General features: G+C 69.1%; 1 protein-coding gene across 1 annotated transcript; it reads right to left on the bottom strand.

Annotated features, from left to right (window-relative positions):
* On the bottom strand, positions 1-14,134 carry LOC142823893 (transmembrane protein 176B-like). The gene is made up of 8 exons (XM_075915636.1): positions 13,988-14,134; positions 9,508-9,585; positions 8,419-8,644; positions 4,553-4,663; positions 2,304-2,360; positions 1,650-1,868; positions 989-1,099; positions 1-437 (listed from the first exon to the last, which is right to left on the bottom strand). Exons 3-8 carry the CDS (start codon positions 8,632-8,634, stop codon positions 339-341), a joined length of 813 nt encoding a protein of 270 aa, XP_075771751.1. The 5' UTR covers positions 8,635-8,644; positions 9,508-9,585; positions 13,988-14,134; the 3' UTR covers positions 1-338.
* Between the last annotated feature and the right edge of the window lie 3,728 nt (positions 14,135-17,862).

Here is a 17,862-nt window from a genome sequence, read left to right as displayed (position 1 = left end):
TGTTTTTTAAGGTGTTTAATACAATCATTGGTTACAGTCGCGCTAAGCAGGACCTGGGTCTCCCTGTGTACGCGGGGGCCCAGAAGGGAGCTGTTCGGATGCTGCTTCCCCTACAAGCGGGGGCTCTGGGGGACTGTCCCGGCAGCGCCTGTCTCCCCAGGGCGACGCTGGCGCGAGGACGGGCGTGTGGCGCAAAGCTCAGCGTGACGGGGCTGCTGCACGAGCCCGCAGAGCAGCGGGGAGGCGCGTGCGCGACCGGCCACGACAGCGTGATCAGGCCGTGGCAGGCGGCTGCGCCGGGAGGGGGCAGGCTGCCCCAAGCTGGAGCCAGGCGGGGCTCAGACCCCCTGGCCATCCCGGGCTTTCTCCTCGGCCGGCGGGAGGACGGAGTCAGGGGGCAGCAGTGGTTCCTTGTTCTCTCCGTCCTCGGTGGGCTCCTGCAAGCAGGGTGGGGGGGTCACAGCTGGGCGCTGCCAGGCCGGCTCCTGCCCCCCCCCTCCCCCAACGGCTGCACGGCTGGCTCTGTGGGCGGAGGGGAGCGTCCTGCCGTGGCCCCTTTGCCCGGGAGATGCCAGCGGAGGGGGGGCCGGAGCCAGCCCGGGGTGCTGAGAGGCTCCCTGCTCGCAGGCCCAGACAGCGCCCCCGGGGGCGGGGCAGACACACCGGGCTGGGGGTGGGGGGGAAGGGACCCCCAGCCTGGCCCCTTCATTATCGCCAGGTGCCCTCTGATGCCAACGGGACGGACGCCCCCACAAGGCTGCGCCAGCCAATCAGGCGGCTCCCTCTGCGCCGAGCAGGGTAGGTCGGGCTCCAGGGCAGCTCTCAGCAGGGGGCGCTGACGCCCCAATTCACGTGTGGGGCTGTGGGGGTCCCAGGATCTCCACACCAGCCAGAGGGGCCTGCTGGGCCATTCCCCTGCATCCCCGTAGAGCGCTGGGGTCTCCCACCCTCCCCTCCCCCCACGCCCGCTCTGGGGCGGCCCCCTCACCTGCGGCCGGCAGCACAGGGCCCAGCAGCTGTACAGGAGGGAGTAGAGGCCGATGCAGAGGCCGGCGGCCATGGCCACAACCAGCAGCAGCCGCACACCCGCAAACAGGTGCTGGAACAGCAAGGGGACAGGTGGGAGCAGCTGGCACCGAGGGGTCCAAGCCCTGCACTCCCCCTCCCCCACCAGCCAAGGCCCGAGGGGCTCCCTGCTCCCCCCACCAGCTAGGGCCCCAGGGGCCCCCTGCTCCCCCCACCGGCCAGGGCCCAAGGGACACCCCGCTCCCCCCACCGGCCAGGGCCCAAGGGACACCCCGCTCCCCCGCCGGCCAGGGCCCAAGGGACACCCCGCTCTCCCGCCGGCCAGGGCCCAAGGGACACCCCGCTCCCCCGCCGGCCAGGGCCCAAGGGACACCCCGCTCCCCCGCCGGCCAGGGCCCAAGGGACACCCCGCTCCCCCGCCGGCCAGGGCCCAAGGGACGGCCTGGCTCCAGCCACGGGCCCCCCGGCGGGGGGGCTGCTGCAGCGGGGGGCTGGGGGCTGGCTTGCAGTCGCGGCGCAGGGCCCTGGGTTCGCGGGACCCTGCTGGGGAACCGGGGAGCTGGGAAGCGCAGCCGCGGCTAAGCCGCCCCCCCTCCGTGCAGAGCCTGCAGCCCTCGGCTCACCGCCAGCTTGCCCACTTCGTCCCTGCAGTTCCGCTCCCGCCAGGAGTCGTCGGAGCCCCAGCCCCTGCCGGAGGGCGAGGGCGAGGGCGAGGGCGAGCCGCACAGGTAGGAGAGGTAGTAGCTGCTGGAGGAGTACCAGGAGATGTTCCCCACTCCGATGACCACAGCCACCGTCGCCGCCACCGTGCTGGCCAGGCTCAGCAGGGAGGCCAGCCAGACCTGCCGGGCAGGGACACCCCAGTGAGACACAGGCCTCCCCACCCCGTCCATCCGCCCCCAGGGCCAGCGGGGAACCGCAGGAGGGGCCCAGCCGTGTGGAATACCTTTTGTTCCACGCGCCCAGGCGTGTGGCGCTGTGCACCCTTCCCCCGCCCTGGAGAAAATGGGCTTTATCCCAGCTGGGCGCTGGGGACCTCCAGCCTGCAAGCCCCTGCCCGCTGCCCCAGATCCTGGGGACACTCCCCCGGCAGCCCCTCCCAGGAGGCAGGTTCCCGTGGGTCAGGCAGCGAGCCCCCCACCCTGGTGTCGGGGCCAGGCTGTGCACTGCCCACACAGGGAAAGAGGGGTCTGGGAGGAGCCGGTGGCTGGGCCCCCACCCAGGGCGGTTCCCTCCCCCACTGGAGCCACCAGCCCCTCCCTGCCCCCCACGCTCACCCAGCAGCAGGTGCCTCGCATCTCGCTCACAATGGAAACGGCTCCAGAGAGGACGAGCTGTGGAAGGGAAGGCAGGTGAGCGTGTGCGGCTGGTGTGGCCAGCCGCCAGCCCCGCCCACGGCCACAGGGGACAGCTGGGTGTGGCCAGCCGCCAGCCCCGCCCACAGGGGACAGCGGGCATGGCCAGCCGCCAGCCCCGCCCACGGCCACAAGGGACACCGGGCGTGGCCAGCCGCCAGCCCCGCCCACGGCCACAGGGGACAGCGGGCATGGCCAGCCGCCAGCCCCGCCCACGGCCACAGGGGACGCCGGGCGTGGCCAGCCGCCAGCCCCGCCCACGGCCACAGGGGACAGCGGGCGTGGCCAGCCGCCAGCCCCGCCCACGGCCACAGGGGACACCGGGCGTGGCCAGCCGCCAGCCCCGCCCACGGCCACAGGGGACGCCGGGCGTGGCCAGCCGCCAGCCCCGCCCACGGCCACAGGGGACGCCGGGCGTGGCCAGCCGCCAGCCCCGCCCACGGCCACAGGGGATGCCGGGCGTGGCCAGCCGCCAGCCCCGCCCACGGCCACAGGGGACGCCGGGCGGGCTGGGCGTGGCCAGCAGCCAGCCCCAACCCAGGCAAAGGCAGAGCCAGGCCTGGGCAGCGAGGTGCAGCTTGGGGCACCACAGAGAGCCCCCCCCAGGCATTGGGGTGTCGCTTGGGGCTGAGGGGCTGCAGAAATCCCACCCGATGGGCTGCAAGTTTGCCAGGAGCGTTGCCAGGAACAGGCTGCCACCCCTGAGAAAACTGGCTTTGGAGTAATGCCCCAGTCGACGACACCAGGCAAAGTGCAGCACCTGACAGGGCAGCGTCCAAGCTGCTAGTGTCTGTGCACGTCCCACTCCCGTGTGCGAGGGCAGACGTGTAAACCCGCCCATGAACCCGGAGTCCCTAGGAAGGGCCACGGGGCTGCTTACGGGATTAATGGCCCGGTGCTCAAGGCAATCGTCTGAGAGTGGCCTTGTTTTCCCTGTAAATCTAAACGGTGGCTGGTCCTGCCAGGTCATGTGACCAGGCCACCTGATGCTGGGCCCCATTTTGGATCTTGCACTTTTCCACGGGAAGTGAGCAAACTCTGAACGGAACAGAGCGAATTCCCGCCTCGGCAAAGGGGAGAAAGCACATAGCAGGGTGCGATGTAGGGGGCAGGCAGTACATTGTTGGGGCAGGTCGGGCATTCCGCGGTGGCTGTGTTTGGGCTGTGGGCGACCCCTACTGGCCTGTGTCTGGAAGCACTGTAGACAGTGACCCTACCCTACCCTACCTCAACAGTCCTACCTATTGAGGGCAGGGACTGAACAAAGGGAGTGAGCATTCGGGGGAAGGGTCAGTTTCGGCTGGGGGGGGGGGGAGGAGGGAGACTAAGCAGAGGGTTGGGAGTCTAGAGGCCTAGGCCCCCCGCCCCAAGGGGTCTGGGGCATCCTGGCTCTGACTCCTGTAGCCACGTCCAGTCTGTGCTGGGCTGTACCTGGAGAAGCAATAAACCCCCCTGTTCTACCACTGGCGGAGTCTGTTCTTGCTGCTACGGGGCTGCAGGACTGGGGGGACCCCGACGTGTCATCACACGGGCCGTGGCCAGACCCACGAGATCCCCATTTCCCACCCGAGATGCCTGGGGAAACATCTGAGAGGCGAGGGGGGAGGCTGGTTAGCACGGCGCTTAGGGGACGATCGGCAGGAACCCGGCTCCGGGTCGCCTGGCGCGGTCCTTGTCCTAGTGACTCACTCGGATCCGTCTGTTTCCACTGGCAGCCGTGGAAATCCCACTGCTTGGACCGGCTCACACCACGTGGGTTTCTTACCGGGCCCAGTGTGAATACCTGGGACCTGGGCGGGGTCAGGGGAGCAGCCACGGCGCACCGCTCCTCTCACGGACAGAGGGGGGAGCGTCCCGGGGGCTAGCCCTCAGCGTAAACACAGCAAGTCGGGGGGTTGGGTTTTGGTGCCAGGGGGCCGTGCTCTGGGGGCTGCCACGGCCCGGTCGCTAAGCCGAGCGGGTTCCCTGCCGGTGCTGCTCTGCGGGGGGCTGTTACCCAACTGTGCCGTGGCTGGGGGAGACCAGCACTTCTGGGCCAGCAGGACAGGGAGGTGGGAGGGGAGCCCCGAGGCCAGGGAGAGGGGCTCAGTGGCTTGGCCAGCACCCCGGTGATTTCTGGGACAAGGCATCACGCCCCAGCGGGGCAGGGCCTGCGGCCGGGGGCGACTCACCAGCGCGCCGGTCCAGAACGGGGATCCCGACCAGACCTCCGTCGTGTACGGCGCAAAGCAGAGGAGGGCGCCGAACGCCCCGCACAGGATCCCGAGCAGGATCTGGCACGCCTGCAGGAGCAGCCCTGGGGCTCAGCTGATGGACACGGTGGCCTGCCCTGCCCCCGCCTCGCCCCCCGCCCGGAACAGACCCACCCCGCCCCCCCGCCTCGCCCACCCGCCGGGAACAGACCCGCCCCGCCCCCCGCCTCACCCCCCGCCCGGAACAGACCCGCCCTGCCCCCCCGCCCTGCCCCCCCCGCCGGGAACAGACCCGCCCCGCCCCCGTCCCCCGCCGGAAACAGACTCGCCCTGCCCCCACCTGGCCCCCCGCTGGGAACACACCACCCTCAATAGGTCCTTGTCCTTATCCCCTGCAGCATTCTGCCCCCTCCCCCCACCTCAGAGTGCTGGGAAGGTTTCCTGAATAGCTCCCCCTTTCTCCACCCCCCCGCCTCCGTCACAGCTCCCTGTCTAGAGAGGAACCTGCCCCGGTTTCCTTCCCTCCCAGCTGGGGCTGCTGCTCTTTCCTAGACTCCCGGAGGGCCCATCCACCCGGCACCACGGGGCGAAAGCGGGACCCTGCGGGAGCCAGGCGCAGCGCCGGTCTGATTCCCATGTGATCTGCAAGTTTGAAACATGGCGCGGCCGACACAGCACGGCTCTCGACATAACGCGCCCTCCGAAACGCCCCTCGCTCCCCGCGCAACGCGGCTACAGGGCGTGGGAATCGCACCCGTCGGCTCTCGAAATAACGCACCCCTGCAAAACGCCCCTCATGGCTACAGGGCGTGGAAATCGCACCCGTCGGCTCTCGAAATAACGCGCCCCTCCGAAACGCCCCTCGCTCCCCGCGCAACGTGGCTACAGGGCGTGGGAATCGCGCCCGTCGGCTCTCGACATAACGCGCCCCTCCGAAACGCCCCTCGCTCCCCGTCCAACGCGGCTACAGGGCGTGGGAATCGCGCCCGTCGGCTCTCGACATAACGCGCCCCTCCGAAACGCCCCTCGCTCCCCGCGCAACGTGGCTACAGGGCGTGGGAATCGCGCCCGTCGGCTCTCGACATAACGCGCCCCTCCGAAACGCCCCTCGCTCCCCGTCCAACGCGGCTACAGGGCGTGGGAATCGCGCCCGTCGGCTCTCGACATAACGCGCCCTCCGAAACGCCCCTCGCTCCCTGCGCAACGTGGCTACAGGGCGTGGGAATCGCGCCCGTCGGCTCTCGACATAACGCGCCCCTCCGAAACGCCCCTCGCTCCCTGCGCAACGTGGCTACAGGGCGTGGGAATCGCGCCCGTCGGCTCTCTACATAACGCACCCCTCCGAAACGCCCCTCGCTCCCCGTGCAACGTGGCTACAGGGCGTGGGAATCGCGCCCGTCGGCTCTCAACATAACGCGCCCTCCGAAACGCCCCTCGCTCCCCGCGCAACGTGGCTACAGGGCGTGGGAATCGCGCCCGTCGGCTCTCTACATAACGCACCCCTCCGAAACGCCCCTCGCTCCCCGCGCAACGTGGCTACAGGGCGTGGGAATCGCGCCCGTCGGCTCTCGACATAACGCGCCCCTCCGAAACGCCCCTCGCTCCCCGCGCAACGCAGCTACAGGGCGTGGGAATCGCGCCCGTCGGCTCTCGACATAACGCGCCCCTCCGAAACGCCCCTCACGGCTACAGGGCGTGGGAATCGCGCCCGTCGGCTCTCTACATAACGCGCCCCTCCGAAACGCCCCTCACGGCTACAGGGCGTGGGAATCGCGCCCGTCGGCTCTCGACATAACGCGCCCCTCCGAAACGCCCCTCACGGCTAGAGGGCGTGGGAATCGCACCCGTCGGCTCTCGACATAACGCGCCCCTCCGAAACGCCCCTCACGGCTACAGGGCGTGGGAATCGCGCCCGTCGGCTCTCTACATAACGCGCCCCTCCGAAACGCCCTTCGCGGCTACAGGGCGTGGGAATCGCGCCTGTCGGCTCTCTACATAACGCGCCCCTCCGAAATGCCCTTCGCGGCTACGGGGCGTGGGAATCGCGCCCGTCGGCTCTCTACATAACGCGCCCCTCCGAAACGCCCTTCGCGGCTACAGGGCGTGGGAATCGCGCCCGTCGGCTCTCTACATAACGCGCCCCTCCGAAACGCCCTTCGCGGCTACAGGGCGTGGGAATCGCGCCCGTCGGCTCTCTACATAACGCGCCCCTCCGAAATGCCCTTCGCGGCTACAGGGCGTGGGAATCGCGCCCGTCGGCTCTCTACATAACGCGCCCCTCCGAAACGCCCTTCGCGGCTACAGGGCGTGGGAATCGCGCCCGTCGGCTCTCTACATAACGCGCCCCTCCGAAACGCCCCTCACGGCTACAGGGCGTGGGAATCGCGCCCGTCGGCTCTCTACATAACGCGCCCCTCCGAAACGCCCCTCACGGCTACAGGGCGTGGGAATCGCGCCCGTCGGCTCTCTACATAACGCGCCCCTCCGAAACGCCCCTCACGGCTACAGGGCGTGGGAATCGCGCCCGTCGGCTCTCTACATAACGCGCCCCTCCGAAACGCCCCTCGCTCCCTGCGCAACGTGGCTACAGGGCGTGGGAATCGCGCCCGTCGGCTCTCGACATAACGCGCCCCTCCGAAACGCCCCTCGCTCCCTGCGCAACGTGGCTACAGGGCGTGGGAATCGCGCCCGTCGGCTCTCTACATAACGCACCCCTCCGAAACGCCCCTCGCTCCCCGTGCAACGTGGCTACAGGGCGTGGGAATCGCGCCCGTCGGCTCTCAACATAACGCGCCCTCCGAAACGCCCCTCGCTCCCCGCGCAACGTGGCTACAGGGCGTGGGAATCGCGCCCGTCGGCTCTCTACATAACGCACCCCTCCGAAACGCCCCTCGCTCCCCGCGCAACGTGGCTACAGGGCGTGGGAATCGCGCCCGTCGGCTCTCGACATAACGCGCCCCTCCGAAACGCCCCTCGCTCCCCGCGCAACGCAGCTACAGGGCGTGGGAATCGCGCCCGTCGGCTCTCGACATAACGCGCCCCTCCGAAATGCCCCTCACGGCTACAGGGCGTGGGAATCGCGCCCGTCGGCTCTCTACATAACGCGCCCCTCCGAAACGCCCCTCACGGCTACAGGGCGTGGGAATCGCGCCCGTCGGCTCTCGACATAACGCGCCCCTCCGAAACGCCCCTCACGGCTACAGGGCGTGGGAATCGCACCCGTCGGCTCTCGACATAACGCGCCCCTCCGAAACGCCCCTCACGGCTACAGGGCGTGGGAATCGCGCCCGTCGGCTCTCTACATAACGCGCCCCTCCGAAACGCCCTTCGCGGCTACAGGGCGTGGGAATCGCGCCTGTCGGCTCTCTACATAACGCGCCCCTCCGAAATGCCCTTCGCGGCTACAGGGCGTGGGAATCGCGCCCGTCGGCTCTCTACATAACGCGCCCCTCCGAAACGCCCTTCGCGGCTACAGGGCGTGGGAATCGCGCCCGTCGGCTCTCTACATAACGCGCCCCTCCGAAACGCCCCTCACGGCTACAGGGCGTGGGAATCGCGCCCGTCGGCTCTCTACATAACGCGCCCCTCCGAAACGCCCCTCACGGCTACAGGGCGTGGGAATCGCGCCCGTCGGCTCTCTACATAACGCGCCCCTCCGAAATGCCCTTCGCGGCTACAGGGCGTGGGAATCGCGCCCGTCGGCTCTCTACATAACGCGCCCCTCCGAAATGCCCTTCGCGGCTACAGGGCGTGGGAATCGCGCCCGTCGGCTCTCTACATAACGCGCCCCTCCGAAATGCCCTTCGCGGCTACAGGGCGTGGGAATCGCGCCCGTCGGCTCTCACCCCCAGCACTTTCTGCTCCCCACGGCAGCAGCTCGCAGTCAGGCGCTTGGCAGGCCCCGGGCTGGCGCGGGCCCCAGACTGGACCCTCAGCTGCTGCAGGGCCCTGAGCAGGGAGCCCAGCGAGGATTCCTGCGTGACGCTGATGTTGATGACGGTCTGGTCCGAGCCCTCAGCGGAGACCTCCGTCCCGTTCACCTTCAGCACCGTGCCCGGCATCCTGCCCCCTCTGGCACAGGGAGGGGAGTGAGACACGGACCCGGAGCCTAGGCCCCCCCCCCGCCCGCCCCTTCGAGTGCAGCCCCCGCCCGCCCGCCTCCCGCCCCTTCGAGTGCAGCCCCCGCCCGCCCCCCTCCCGCCCCTTCGAGTGCAGCTCCCGCCCCTTCGAGTGCAGCCCCCGCCCGCCCCCCTCCCGCCCCTTCGAGTGCAGCCCCCGCCCGCCCCCCTCCCGCCCCTTCGAGTGCAGCCCCCGCCCGCCTCCCGCCCCCTCGAGTGCAGTCCCCTCCCGCCCCCCTCCCGCCCCTTCGAGTGCAGCCCCCGCCCGCCTCCCGCCCCCTCGAGTGCAGTCCCCTCCCGCCCCCCTCCCGCCCCTTCGAGTGCAGCCCCCTCCCGCCCCCCTCCCGCCCCTTCGAGTGCAGCCCCCTCCCGCCCGCCTCCCGCCCCTTCGAGTGCAGCCCCCTCCCGCCCCCCTCCCGCCCCTTCGAGTGCAGCCCCCGCCCGCCTCCCGCCCCCTCGAGTGCAGCCCCCGCCCCGCCCACCTCCCGCCCCTTCGAGTGCAGCCCCCGCCCCGCCCACCTCCCGCCCCTTCGAGTGCAGCCCCCGCCCCGCCCACCTCCCGCCCCCCCGCCCACCTCCCGCCCCTTCGAGTGCAGCCCCCGCCCGCCCGCCTCCCGCCCCCTCGTGTGCAGCCCCCGCCCGCCCGCCCACCTCCCGCCCCTTCGAGTGCAGCCCCCGCCCCGCCCACCTCCCGCCCCCTCGTGTGCAGCCCCCGCCCGCCCGCCTCCCGCCCCCTCGTGTGCAGCCCCCGCCCGCCCGCCTCCCGCCTCCTGCCCCCAGGGGCTGCCCCCGGCCTGCTTGCTGCTTCCCCTGGACCTTGCAGTGCCGCAGCGGGGCCGGTATTCGCGCTTTGCTTTGTTCCGCTCTATGGGACTCCTGCTGTTCTGCGCTGCTCTGTAGAGAGGGGAGAGAGCGCGCCTCAGTTTCCCTGGGCACTGCACTGGGACCTGGCAGGGGAGGGATGGGGGGGGTGGCTCTCACGGAGGGGGGGCTGCCCAAAGCTGCCCCATATTAGCACGCCCGCAGCAATAGCGCAGCCTGACCTGAGCCTGGGGGGGGGGGGGGCAAACAGGTGACCCCTTGCCGTGGAAACTGGACCAAGGAGGGGCAGGGCTGCCTGCAGACTGGGGGACAGTTGCCGGGGGGGGGGCAGAGGCCGCAGGGAGGGGGCAGGGCGCTGGCGCTCGGGCCCCTTCCCCCGTGACGGGCCGTCCTGGCTTCACAAGTCTGAGCCAGGCTGCGTCCCTGGGACCCCAGAACCCTTCCCCCCCGCGGCTGTGGCTCCCCAACTCGGGACACCCGCCCAGTCCCAGACCCGCCCCGGGCAGGCTCCCTGCCCCACCCCCTGCAGGCCCGGACCCCGAGCCCCCTCCGGACACTGCTGAGCTCCGGGGCCTTTGCTTCCTGTCCCACCCCCGCACATGCCGGCAGGCCCTGGCACCGAGCCGTGGGGCCGGCCAGCAGGGCGCCGGCAGAGCCACCCAAGGCATCTGGAGTCTGGCTCTGCCCTGGGACGCCCCTCTGCTCCCCGGAGGCCTCTTGCAGCATCCTGGGCAGCCCCGCTCCCCCTGCCCTGCCCCGCCCCACCCCTCGCACCCCCCCCTTCCCCCTGCCCCGCTGCCGAACTCCCCCGCCCCTCCCCTCGCACCCCCCGCCCTGCTGCCGAACTCCCCCGCCCCTCTCCTCGCACCCCCCGCCCTGCCCCCAGCCCCGCTGCCGAACTCCCCCGCCCCTCCCCTCGCACCCCCCGCCCTGCTGCCGAACTCCCCCGCCCCTCTCCTCGCACCCCCCGCCCTGCCCCCAGCCCCGCTGCCGAACTCCCCCGCCCCTCCCCTCGCACTCCCCGCCCTGCCCCCCGCCCCGCTGCCGAACTCCCCCGCCCCTCCCCTCGCACCCCCCGCCCTACCCCCCACCCCGCTGCCGAACTCCCCCGCCCCTCTCCTCGCACCCGCCGCCCTGCCCCCAGCCCCGCTCCCCCCGCCCTGCCCCCCGCCCCGCTGCCGAACTCCCCCGCCCCGCCCCTCGCACCCCCCACCCTGCCCCCCACCCCGCTGCCGAACTCCCCCGCCCCTCTCCTCGCACCCCCCGCCCTGCCCCCAGCCCCGCTCCCCCCGCCCTGCCCCCCGCCCCGCTGCCGAACTCCCCCGCCCCACCCCTCGCACCCCCCGCCCTGCCCCCCGCCCCGCTGCCGAACTCCCCCGCCCCTCCCCTCGCACCCCCCGCCCTGCCCCCAGCCCCGCTCCCCCTGCCCTGCCCCGCCCCACCCCTCGCACCCCCCGCCCTGCCCCCAGCCCCACTGCCGAACTCCCCCGCCCCTCCCCTCGCACCCCCCGCCCTGCCCCCAGCCCCACTCCCCCTGCCATGCCCCGCCCCACCCCTCGCACCCCCCGCCCTGCCCCCAGCCCTGCTCCCCCTACCCTGCCCCGCCCCACCCCTCGCACCCCCCGCCCTGCCCCCCGCCCCACTGCCGAACTCCCCCGCCCCACCCCTCGCACCCCCCGCCCTGCCCCCGCCCCGCTGCTGAACTCCCCCGTCCCACCCCTCGCACCTCCCGCCCTGCCCCCCGCCCCGCTGCCGAACTCCCCCGCCCCACCCCTCGCACCCCCCGCCCTGCCCCCCGCCCCGCTGCCGAACTCCCCTCCCCACCCCTCGCACCCCCCGCCCTGCCCCCGCCCCGCTGCCGAACTCCCCCGCCCCACCCCTCGCACCCCCCGCCCTGCCCCCCGCCCCGCTGCCGAACTCCCCCGCCCCACCCGCCCTGCCCCCCGCCCCGCTGCCGAACTCCCCCGCCCCACCCGCCCTGCCCCCCGCCCCGCTGCCGAACTCCCCCGCCCCACCCGCCCTGCCCCCCGCCCCGCTGCCGAACTCCCCCGCCCCACCCGCCCTGCCCCCCGCCCCGCTGCCAAACTCCCCCGCCCCACCCGCCCTGCCCCCCGCCCCGCTGCCAAACTCCCCCGCCCCACCCGCCCTGCCCCCCGCCCCGCTGCCAAACTCCCCCGCCCCACCGCCGCCCCGCTGCCAAACTCCCCCGCCCCACCCGCCCTGCCCCCCGCCCCGCTGCCAAACTCCCCCGCCCCACCCGCCCTGCCCCCCGCCCCGCTGCCAAACTCCCCCACCCCACCCCTCGCATCCCCCACCCTGCCCCCCGCTCCGCTCCCCCTGCCCTGCCCCGCCCCACCCCTCGCACCCCCCGACCTGCCCCCATCCCCGCTGCCGAACTCCCCCGCCCCACCCCTCGCACTCCCCGCCCTGCCCCCCGCCCCACTGCCGAACTCCCCCGCCCCACCCCTCGCACCCCCCGCCCTGCCCCCGCCCCACTGCCGAACTCCCCCGCCCCACTCCTCGCACCCCCCCGCCCTGCCCCAGCCCCGCTCCCCCTGCCCTGCCCCGCCCCTCGCACCCCCCGCCCTGCCCCCCGCCCCGCTGCCGAACTCCCCCGCCCCACCCCTCGCACCCCCCGCCCTGCCCCCCGCCCCGCTGCCGAACTCCCCCGCCCCACCCGCCCTGCCCCCCGCCCCGCTGCCGAACTCCCCCGCCCCACCCCTCACACCCCCCGCCCTGCCTCCCGCCCCGCTCCCCCTGCCCTGCCCCGCCCCACCCCTCGCACCCCCCGACCTGCCCCCATCCCCGATGCCGAACTCCCCCGCCCCACCCCTCGCACCCCCCGCCCTGCCCCCAGCCCCGCTCCCCCTGCCCTGCCCCGCCCCTCGCACCCCCCGACCTGCCCCCATCCCCGCTGCCGAACTCCTCCGCCCCACCCCTCGCACTCCCCGCCCTGCCCCCCGCCCCACTGCCGAACTCCCCCGCCCCACCCCTCGCACCCCCCGCCCTGCCCCCAGCCCCGCTCCCCCTGCCCTGCCCCGCCCCACCCCTCGCACCCCCCGACCTGCCCCCATCCCCGCTGCCGAACTCCCCCGCCCCACCCCTCGCACTCCCCGCCCTGCCCGCCGCCCCACTGCCGAACTCCCCCGCCCCACCCCTCGCACCCCCCGCCCTGCCCCCAGCCCCGCTCCCCCTGCCCTGCCCCGCCCCACCCCTCGCACCCCCCGCCCTGCCCCCCGCCCCGCTGCCGAACTCCCCCGCCCCACCCGCCCTGCCCCCCGCCCCGCTGCCAAACTCCCCCGCCCCACCCCTCGGACCCCCCGCCCTGCCCCCAGCCCCGCTCCCCCTGCCCTGCCCCGCCCCACCCCTCGCACCCCCTGCCCTGCCCCCAGCCCCACTCCCCCTACCCTGCCCTGCCCCGCCCCACCCCTCGCACCCCCCGCCCTGCCCCCCGCCCTGCCCCCCGCCCCGCTGCCGAACTCCCCGCCCCACACACCTCGCACCCCGTGCCCCACTGCTGAACACCCCCCCACACTCCTCGCACTCCCCCGCCCTGCCCCACACCCCTTGCACCCCCCGCCCCACTGCTGAACTCCCCCCCATACCCCTTGCACCCCCCGCCCCGCTGCCCAACTCCCCCGCACACCCCTCGCACCCCCCACCCTGCCCCCGCCCCACACCCCTCGCACCCCCCGCCCCTGCCCCCGCCCCACACCCCTCGCACCCCCCGCCCCGCTGCCGAACTCCCCCCACAACGCCTCGCACCGCCCCCGCCCCACACCTCTCACCCCCCCACCCCACTGCCGAACTCCCCCCCGCACCCCGCCCTGCCCTGCCCCCGCTGCCGAACTCCCCTGCCCCGCACCCCTTGCAGGGGTTCCCGGGGGGGCACTTGCAGGGGGCCCAGGCGGGGGGGGGCTTGCAGGGAGGCCGGGGGGGCACTTGCAGGAGTTACCCGGGGGGACTTGCAGGGGGGCGGGGGGGACTTACAGGAGTTCCCGGGGAGGCTTGCAGGGGGGGCCCAGGCGGGGGGGGACTTGCAGGAGTTCCCGGGGGGGGCCCAGGCGGGGGGGGGGACTTGCAGGGGGGCGGGGGGGACTTACAGGAGTTCCCGGGGAGGCTTGCAGGGGGGGCCCAGGCGGGGGGGGACTTGCAGGAGTTCCCGGGGGGGGCCCAGGCGGGGGGGCTTGCAGGGAGGCCGGGGGGGCACTTGCAGGAGTTACCCGGGGGGGGTTCGGGGGGGCCCGGGCGGGGGGGGGACTTGCAGGGGGGCGGGGGGGACTTATAGGAGTTCCGGGGGGGGCTTGCAGGGGGTCCCGGGGGGGGACTTGCAGGAGTTCCGGGGGGGGCTTGCAAGGGGCTCCGGGGGGGACCAGGCGGGGGGGCACTTGCAGGAGTTCCCGGGGGGGGCTTGCAGGGGGTCCCGGGGGGGCTTGCAGGGGGCCCAGAGGGGGCGGGGGGCCCGAAGCCAGACCTGGTCCCGCCCGACGCCGCTCCCAGGCCCGCAGCGACACGTCCCGTCCCGGCCTTGAGCTGCGCAGGAAACGGGCTCGGGGCGGGGCGGGGCGGGGCGAGCGGGGCGGGGGGGGGGGATAGAGCAGGTTCGAGTCGGCGCTGGAGCAAACTCGGGGGGGGGGCTGGGAAACTCCCCAGGCGCGGGAGGGGCGAACCCGCCAGCCCCGGGGGGAGGCAGCAGCCGCGGGGGGGGGGGGGGCTTTTCCTTTCTTAAGGCTCCGTGGTTACAATGTAGCCGGGCGGCGGCCCCGCGCATGCTCAGTGGGGCCCCGGGGGCAGGGGCTCGCAGGAGCGGAACACGCGTGGGGGCGCCGCCGGCCGCACGGTCCCACTGGGGAGCAGCTGCCCCAGCTGGGGGGGGGGGCGAGGCAGGGCGGGGCGGGGAACACGAGACCGGCCGGACTCGCCCAGTAGCCTGTCTGCCGACAGTGGCCAGCACCAGGTGCCCCAGAGGGGGTGGACCGAAGACAATGATCAAGCGATTTGTCTCCTGCCATCCCTCTCCAGCCTCTGACAAACAGAGGCCAGGGACACCATTTTATCCCCTGGCTAATAGCCTTTTATGGACCTAACCTCCAGGAAATTATCCAGCTTCTCTTTAAGCTCTATTATAGTCCTAGCCTTCACAGCCTCCTCTGGCGAGGAGTTCCACAGGTTGACTACACACTGTGTGAAGAGGAACTTTTGCTTATTAGTTTTAAACCTGCTCCCCGTTAATTTCATTTGGTGTCCTCTAGTCCTTCTATTATGGGAAGTAATAAATAACTTTTCTTTATCAGCCCTCTCCACACCACTCATGATTTTATAGACCTCGATCATATCCCCCCTCAGTCTCCTCTTCTCTAAACTGAACAGTCCCAGTCGCTTTAACCTCTCCTCATATGGGACCTGTTCCAAACCCCTAATCATTTTAGTTGCCCTTTTCTGAACCCTTTCCAAGGCCAAAATATCTTTTTTGAGGTGAGGAGACCACATCTGTACACAGTATTCCAGATGTGGGTGTTCCAGTTTTATACAGGGGCAGTTGGTAAACTACACAAGCCATTGACACTACAGGCAGTCCCTGAGTTACGCAGATCCAACTTATGTCGGATCCGCAGTTACGAATGGGGCTTTTCTCGCTCCGGAGGATGGGAGCGGCGGGACGCCCAGATGCGCTGCAGTCCGCTGCCCCCATCCTCTGGGGCGAGAAAAGCTGCTCCCCGTTTCCCTGGTCTGCAGGGAGACGGGGAGCAAAGCCTCGGAGCACACCTGCAGCAGGACAGCCCGGGTGCGCTTGGGCTGTCCCACTGTGGGCGTGCTCCAAGGCTTTACTCCCCGTCTCCCTGGTCTGACCAGCATACCAGGGAGATGGGGAGCAAAGTCTTGGAGCACGCCAGCGATGGGACAGCCGCGGCGCGCCTGGACTGTCCCGCTGCCCGCGTGCTCTGCGGCTTTGCTCCGCGTCTCCCAGGTCAGCAGACCAGGGAGACGGAGCAAAGCCGTGGAGGACTTGGGCGGTCCCGCCACCCCCGTCTCCCTGGTCTGCTGGGGGGGGGGGGGGTAGCTAGGGCCCCCCCCCAGCAGACCAGGCTTTTCTTGCCTACCCCTGGGGTAGAGCAGCTGAGGGCTGCCGGGTTGGTCCCGCAGCGCCGCTCCGGACCAACCCGGCAGCACCCCAGCTGCTCTGCCCCAGGCTTCCTGGAATCAGCCGCTGATCAGTTTCAGCAGCAGCTGACTTGGGGATGCCTGGGTTTCTTAAGTTGAATCTGTATGTAAGTCAGAACTGGCCTCTAGATTCAGCCGCTGTTGAAACTGGTCAGTTTCAGCAGCGGCTGATGCCAGTTCCGACTTACATACAGATTCAACTTAAGAACAAACCTACAGTCCCTATCTTGTACGTAACCCGGGGACTGCCTGTATTATGAGTAATACCAGATGTGTCTGTGCCAAATCTTGTACCCTAGAACACAGGGGCTTTCTGAAATCAGAAAGGACACATCTGTGGCGTTTATCCCTTCTGAAATCACACCTGTCCCTTAGCTCCTTGTGGAACCCTCATTGCACATAGTGCGCCTAGTGATATGTAGGGTTGTCCACTGCTTTTTGTCACTGGTTAACCTCTAGGACAGCGTGTCTCAACCAGTGGTACGAGTAGGGGTACATGAGAGAAGTCTGGAGGTTTGGCAACACAACTGAAATTTGAAGAAAACTGAATTTTTGTTATGTTTTACAGCGCTTTATTATTTTTGTACTTTTTACACCCCAAAATTTCATCGCCCACCTGGCTACAATTAAGTTGTTTAAACAAATGTGTTGCAATGGCAGAAAAAAGTTTGTGTGTCTGAAAACTGTAGGTACTGGGGAACCTTAACTTTGTTGTTGTTGTTTTTGAAAAAGGGGCACTTTTTAGAAAAAGGTTGAGAAACGCTGGTCTAGGAGAATCTGGAAGAGGAATTTGGCCTCCAATTTCTCAAATACTTGGCAACAATCCCAGCAGGCCTGAAAGTATTCGAGGGTTTGAAGGAAAGATGCTGAATTTCATGAGAATAAGATTATAAATAGCAAAAGAGAATACACGTGGTTGTATGTGAGACCAAACTATTAAATTCAACGTCGTCTAGAGTTCTCAGTTTGGGTTATGTATTCAGGCAAGGTGCTTGCCCCTCAGGCTACGCCTAGACTGCAAGCCTCTTTCGAAAAAGAGCATCTAGACTACAAGCAGTACTTTCGAAAAAGCAAGCCGCTTTTTCGAAAGAGAGCACCCAGGCAGCCTGGAAAAAGCACAGTTTGCAGGACATAGCACCTTTTTTCGAAAGAGCACTTTTGAAAAAAGGCATTCTACCTCGTAAAACAAGGTTTTCTGCCGTCGAAAAAACTGCCGCGTTCTTTCGATTGACTTCCCCCTGCAGTCTAGACGCAGGGGAAGTTTTTTTGAAAAAAGCCTGCAGTCTAGACACACCCTCACTGTCACAAGTCAAGTCTGTTCAAGCATTTTTTTCTGTTCAATTACACTGGTCTACAATTTTTTAGAAGTCGTCTGCTTCAGAGATAAAATGTGCTGTTTATTATGTATTTTGATGTGCTGAATTCAAACATGACAATTAATGGGGCTTTTCTCGACCCGGAGGACGGGAGCGGCAGGACGCCCAGATGTGCTGCAGTCCACCGCCCCCGTCCTCTGGGGCGAGAAAAGCTGCTCCCCGTTTCCTTGGTCTGCAGGGAGACGGGGAGCAAAGCCTTGGAGCATGCCTGCAGCAGGACAGCCCGGGCGCGCTTGGGCTGTCCCACTGCGGGCGTGCTCCAAGGCTTTGCTCCTCGTCTCCCTGGTCTGACCAGCAGACCAGGGAGATGGGGAGCAAAGCCTCGGAGCACGCCAGCGGTGGGACAGCCGCGGCGCGCCTGGACTGTCCCACTGGTCCTGCCTTGAGGGCGGGGGGCTGGACTCGATGACCTCTCGAGGTCCCTTCCAGTCCTATTATTCTATGATTCTATGATTCTATTCTATGATTCTATGAAAACAACTGATTGGCAACTATTTCCAAGATATTTAAGTTTTTACATTTTACGTCTATGTATATTGTGTAGATAGTAGAGTTTTAATCATAAATTGTAAACCGAGGTCTTTTCATGTGTTTATGGTTGCTTTACATGATAATATTTCACCTGTCCTGTTTATGTAACACTTTAAAAATCAGCAAAAGGGTTATATAAATAAAATTTATTATGAAACAAAAGGCAAAAAACTATTATGTACATAGTTTAGTCCTATTCAGTGTCTACTCGGCGCTTCTTGGCTTGTCTCTTGTATTCATTAAATGGAGCATCTCTTGTCACTGTCCAGCAATAGTCTGC

The sequence above is a fragment of the Pelodiscus sinensis genome, unplaced genomic scaffold (assembly GCF_049634645.1).
Source record: "Pelodiscus sinensis isolate JC-2024 unplaced genomic scaffold, ASM4963464v1 ctg110, whole genome shotgun sequence".
Classification (NCBI taxonomy): domain Eukaryota; kingdom Metazoa; phylum Chordata; order Testudines; family Trionychidae; genus Pelodiscus; species Pelodiscus sinensis.
This window is presented reverse-complemented; position numbering and strand designations above follow the sequence as displayed.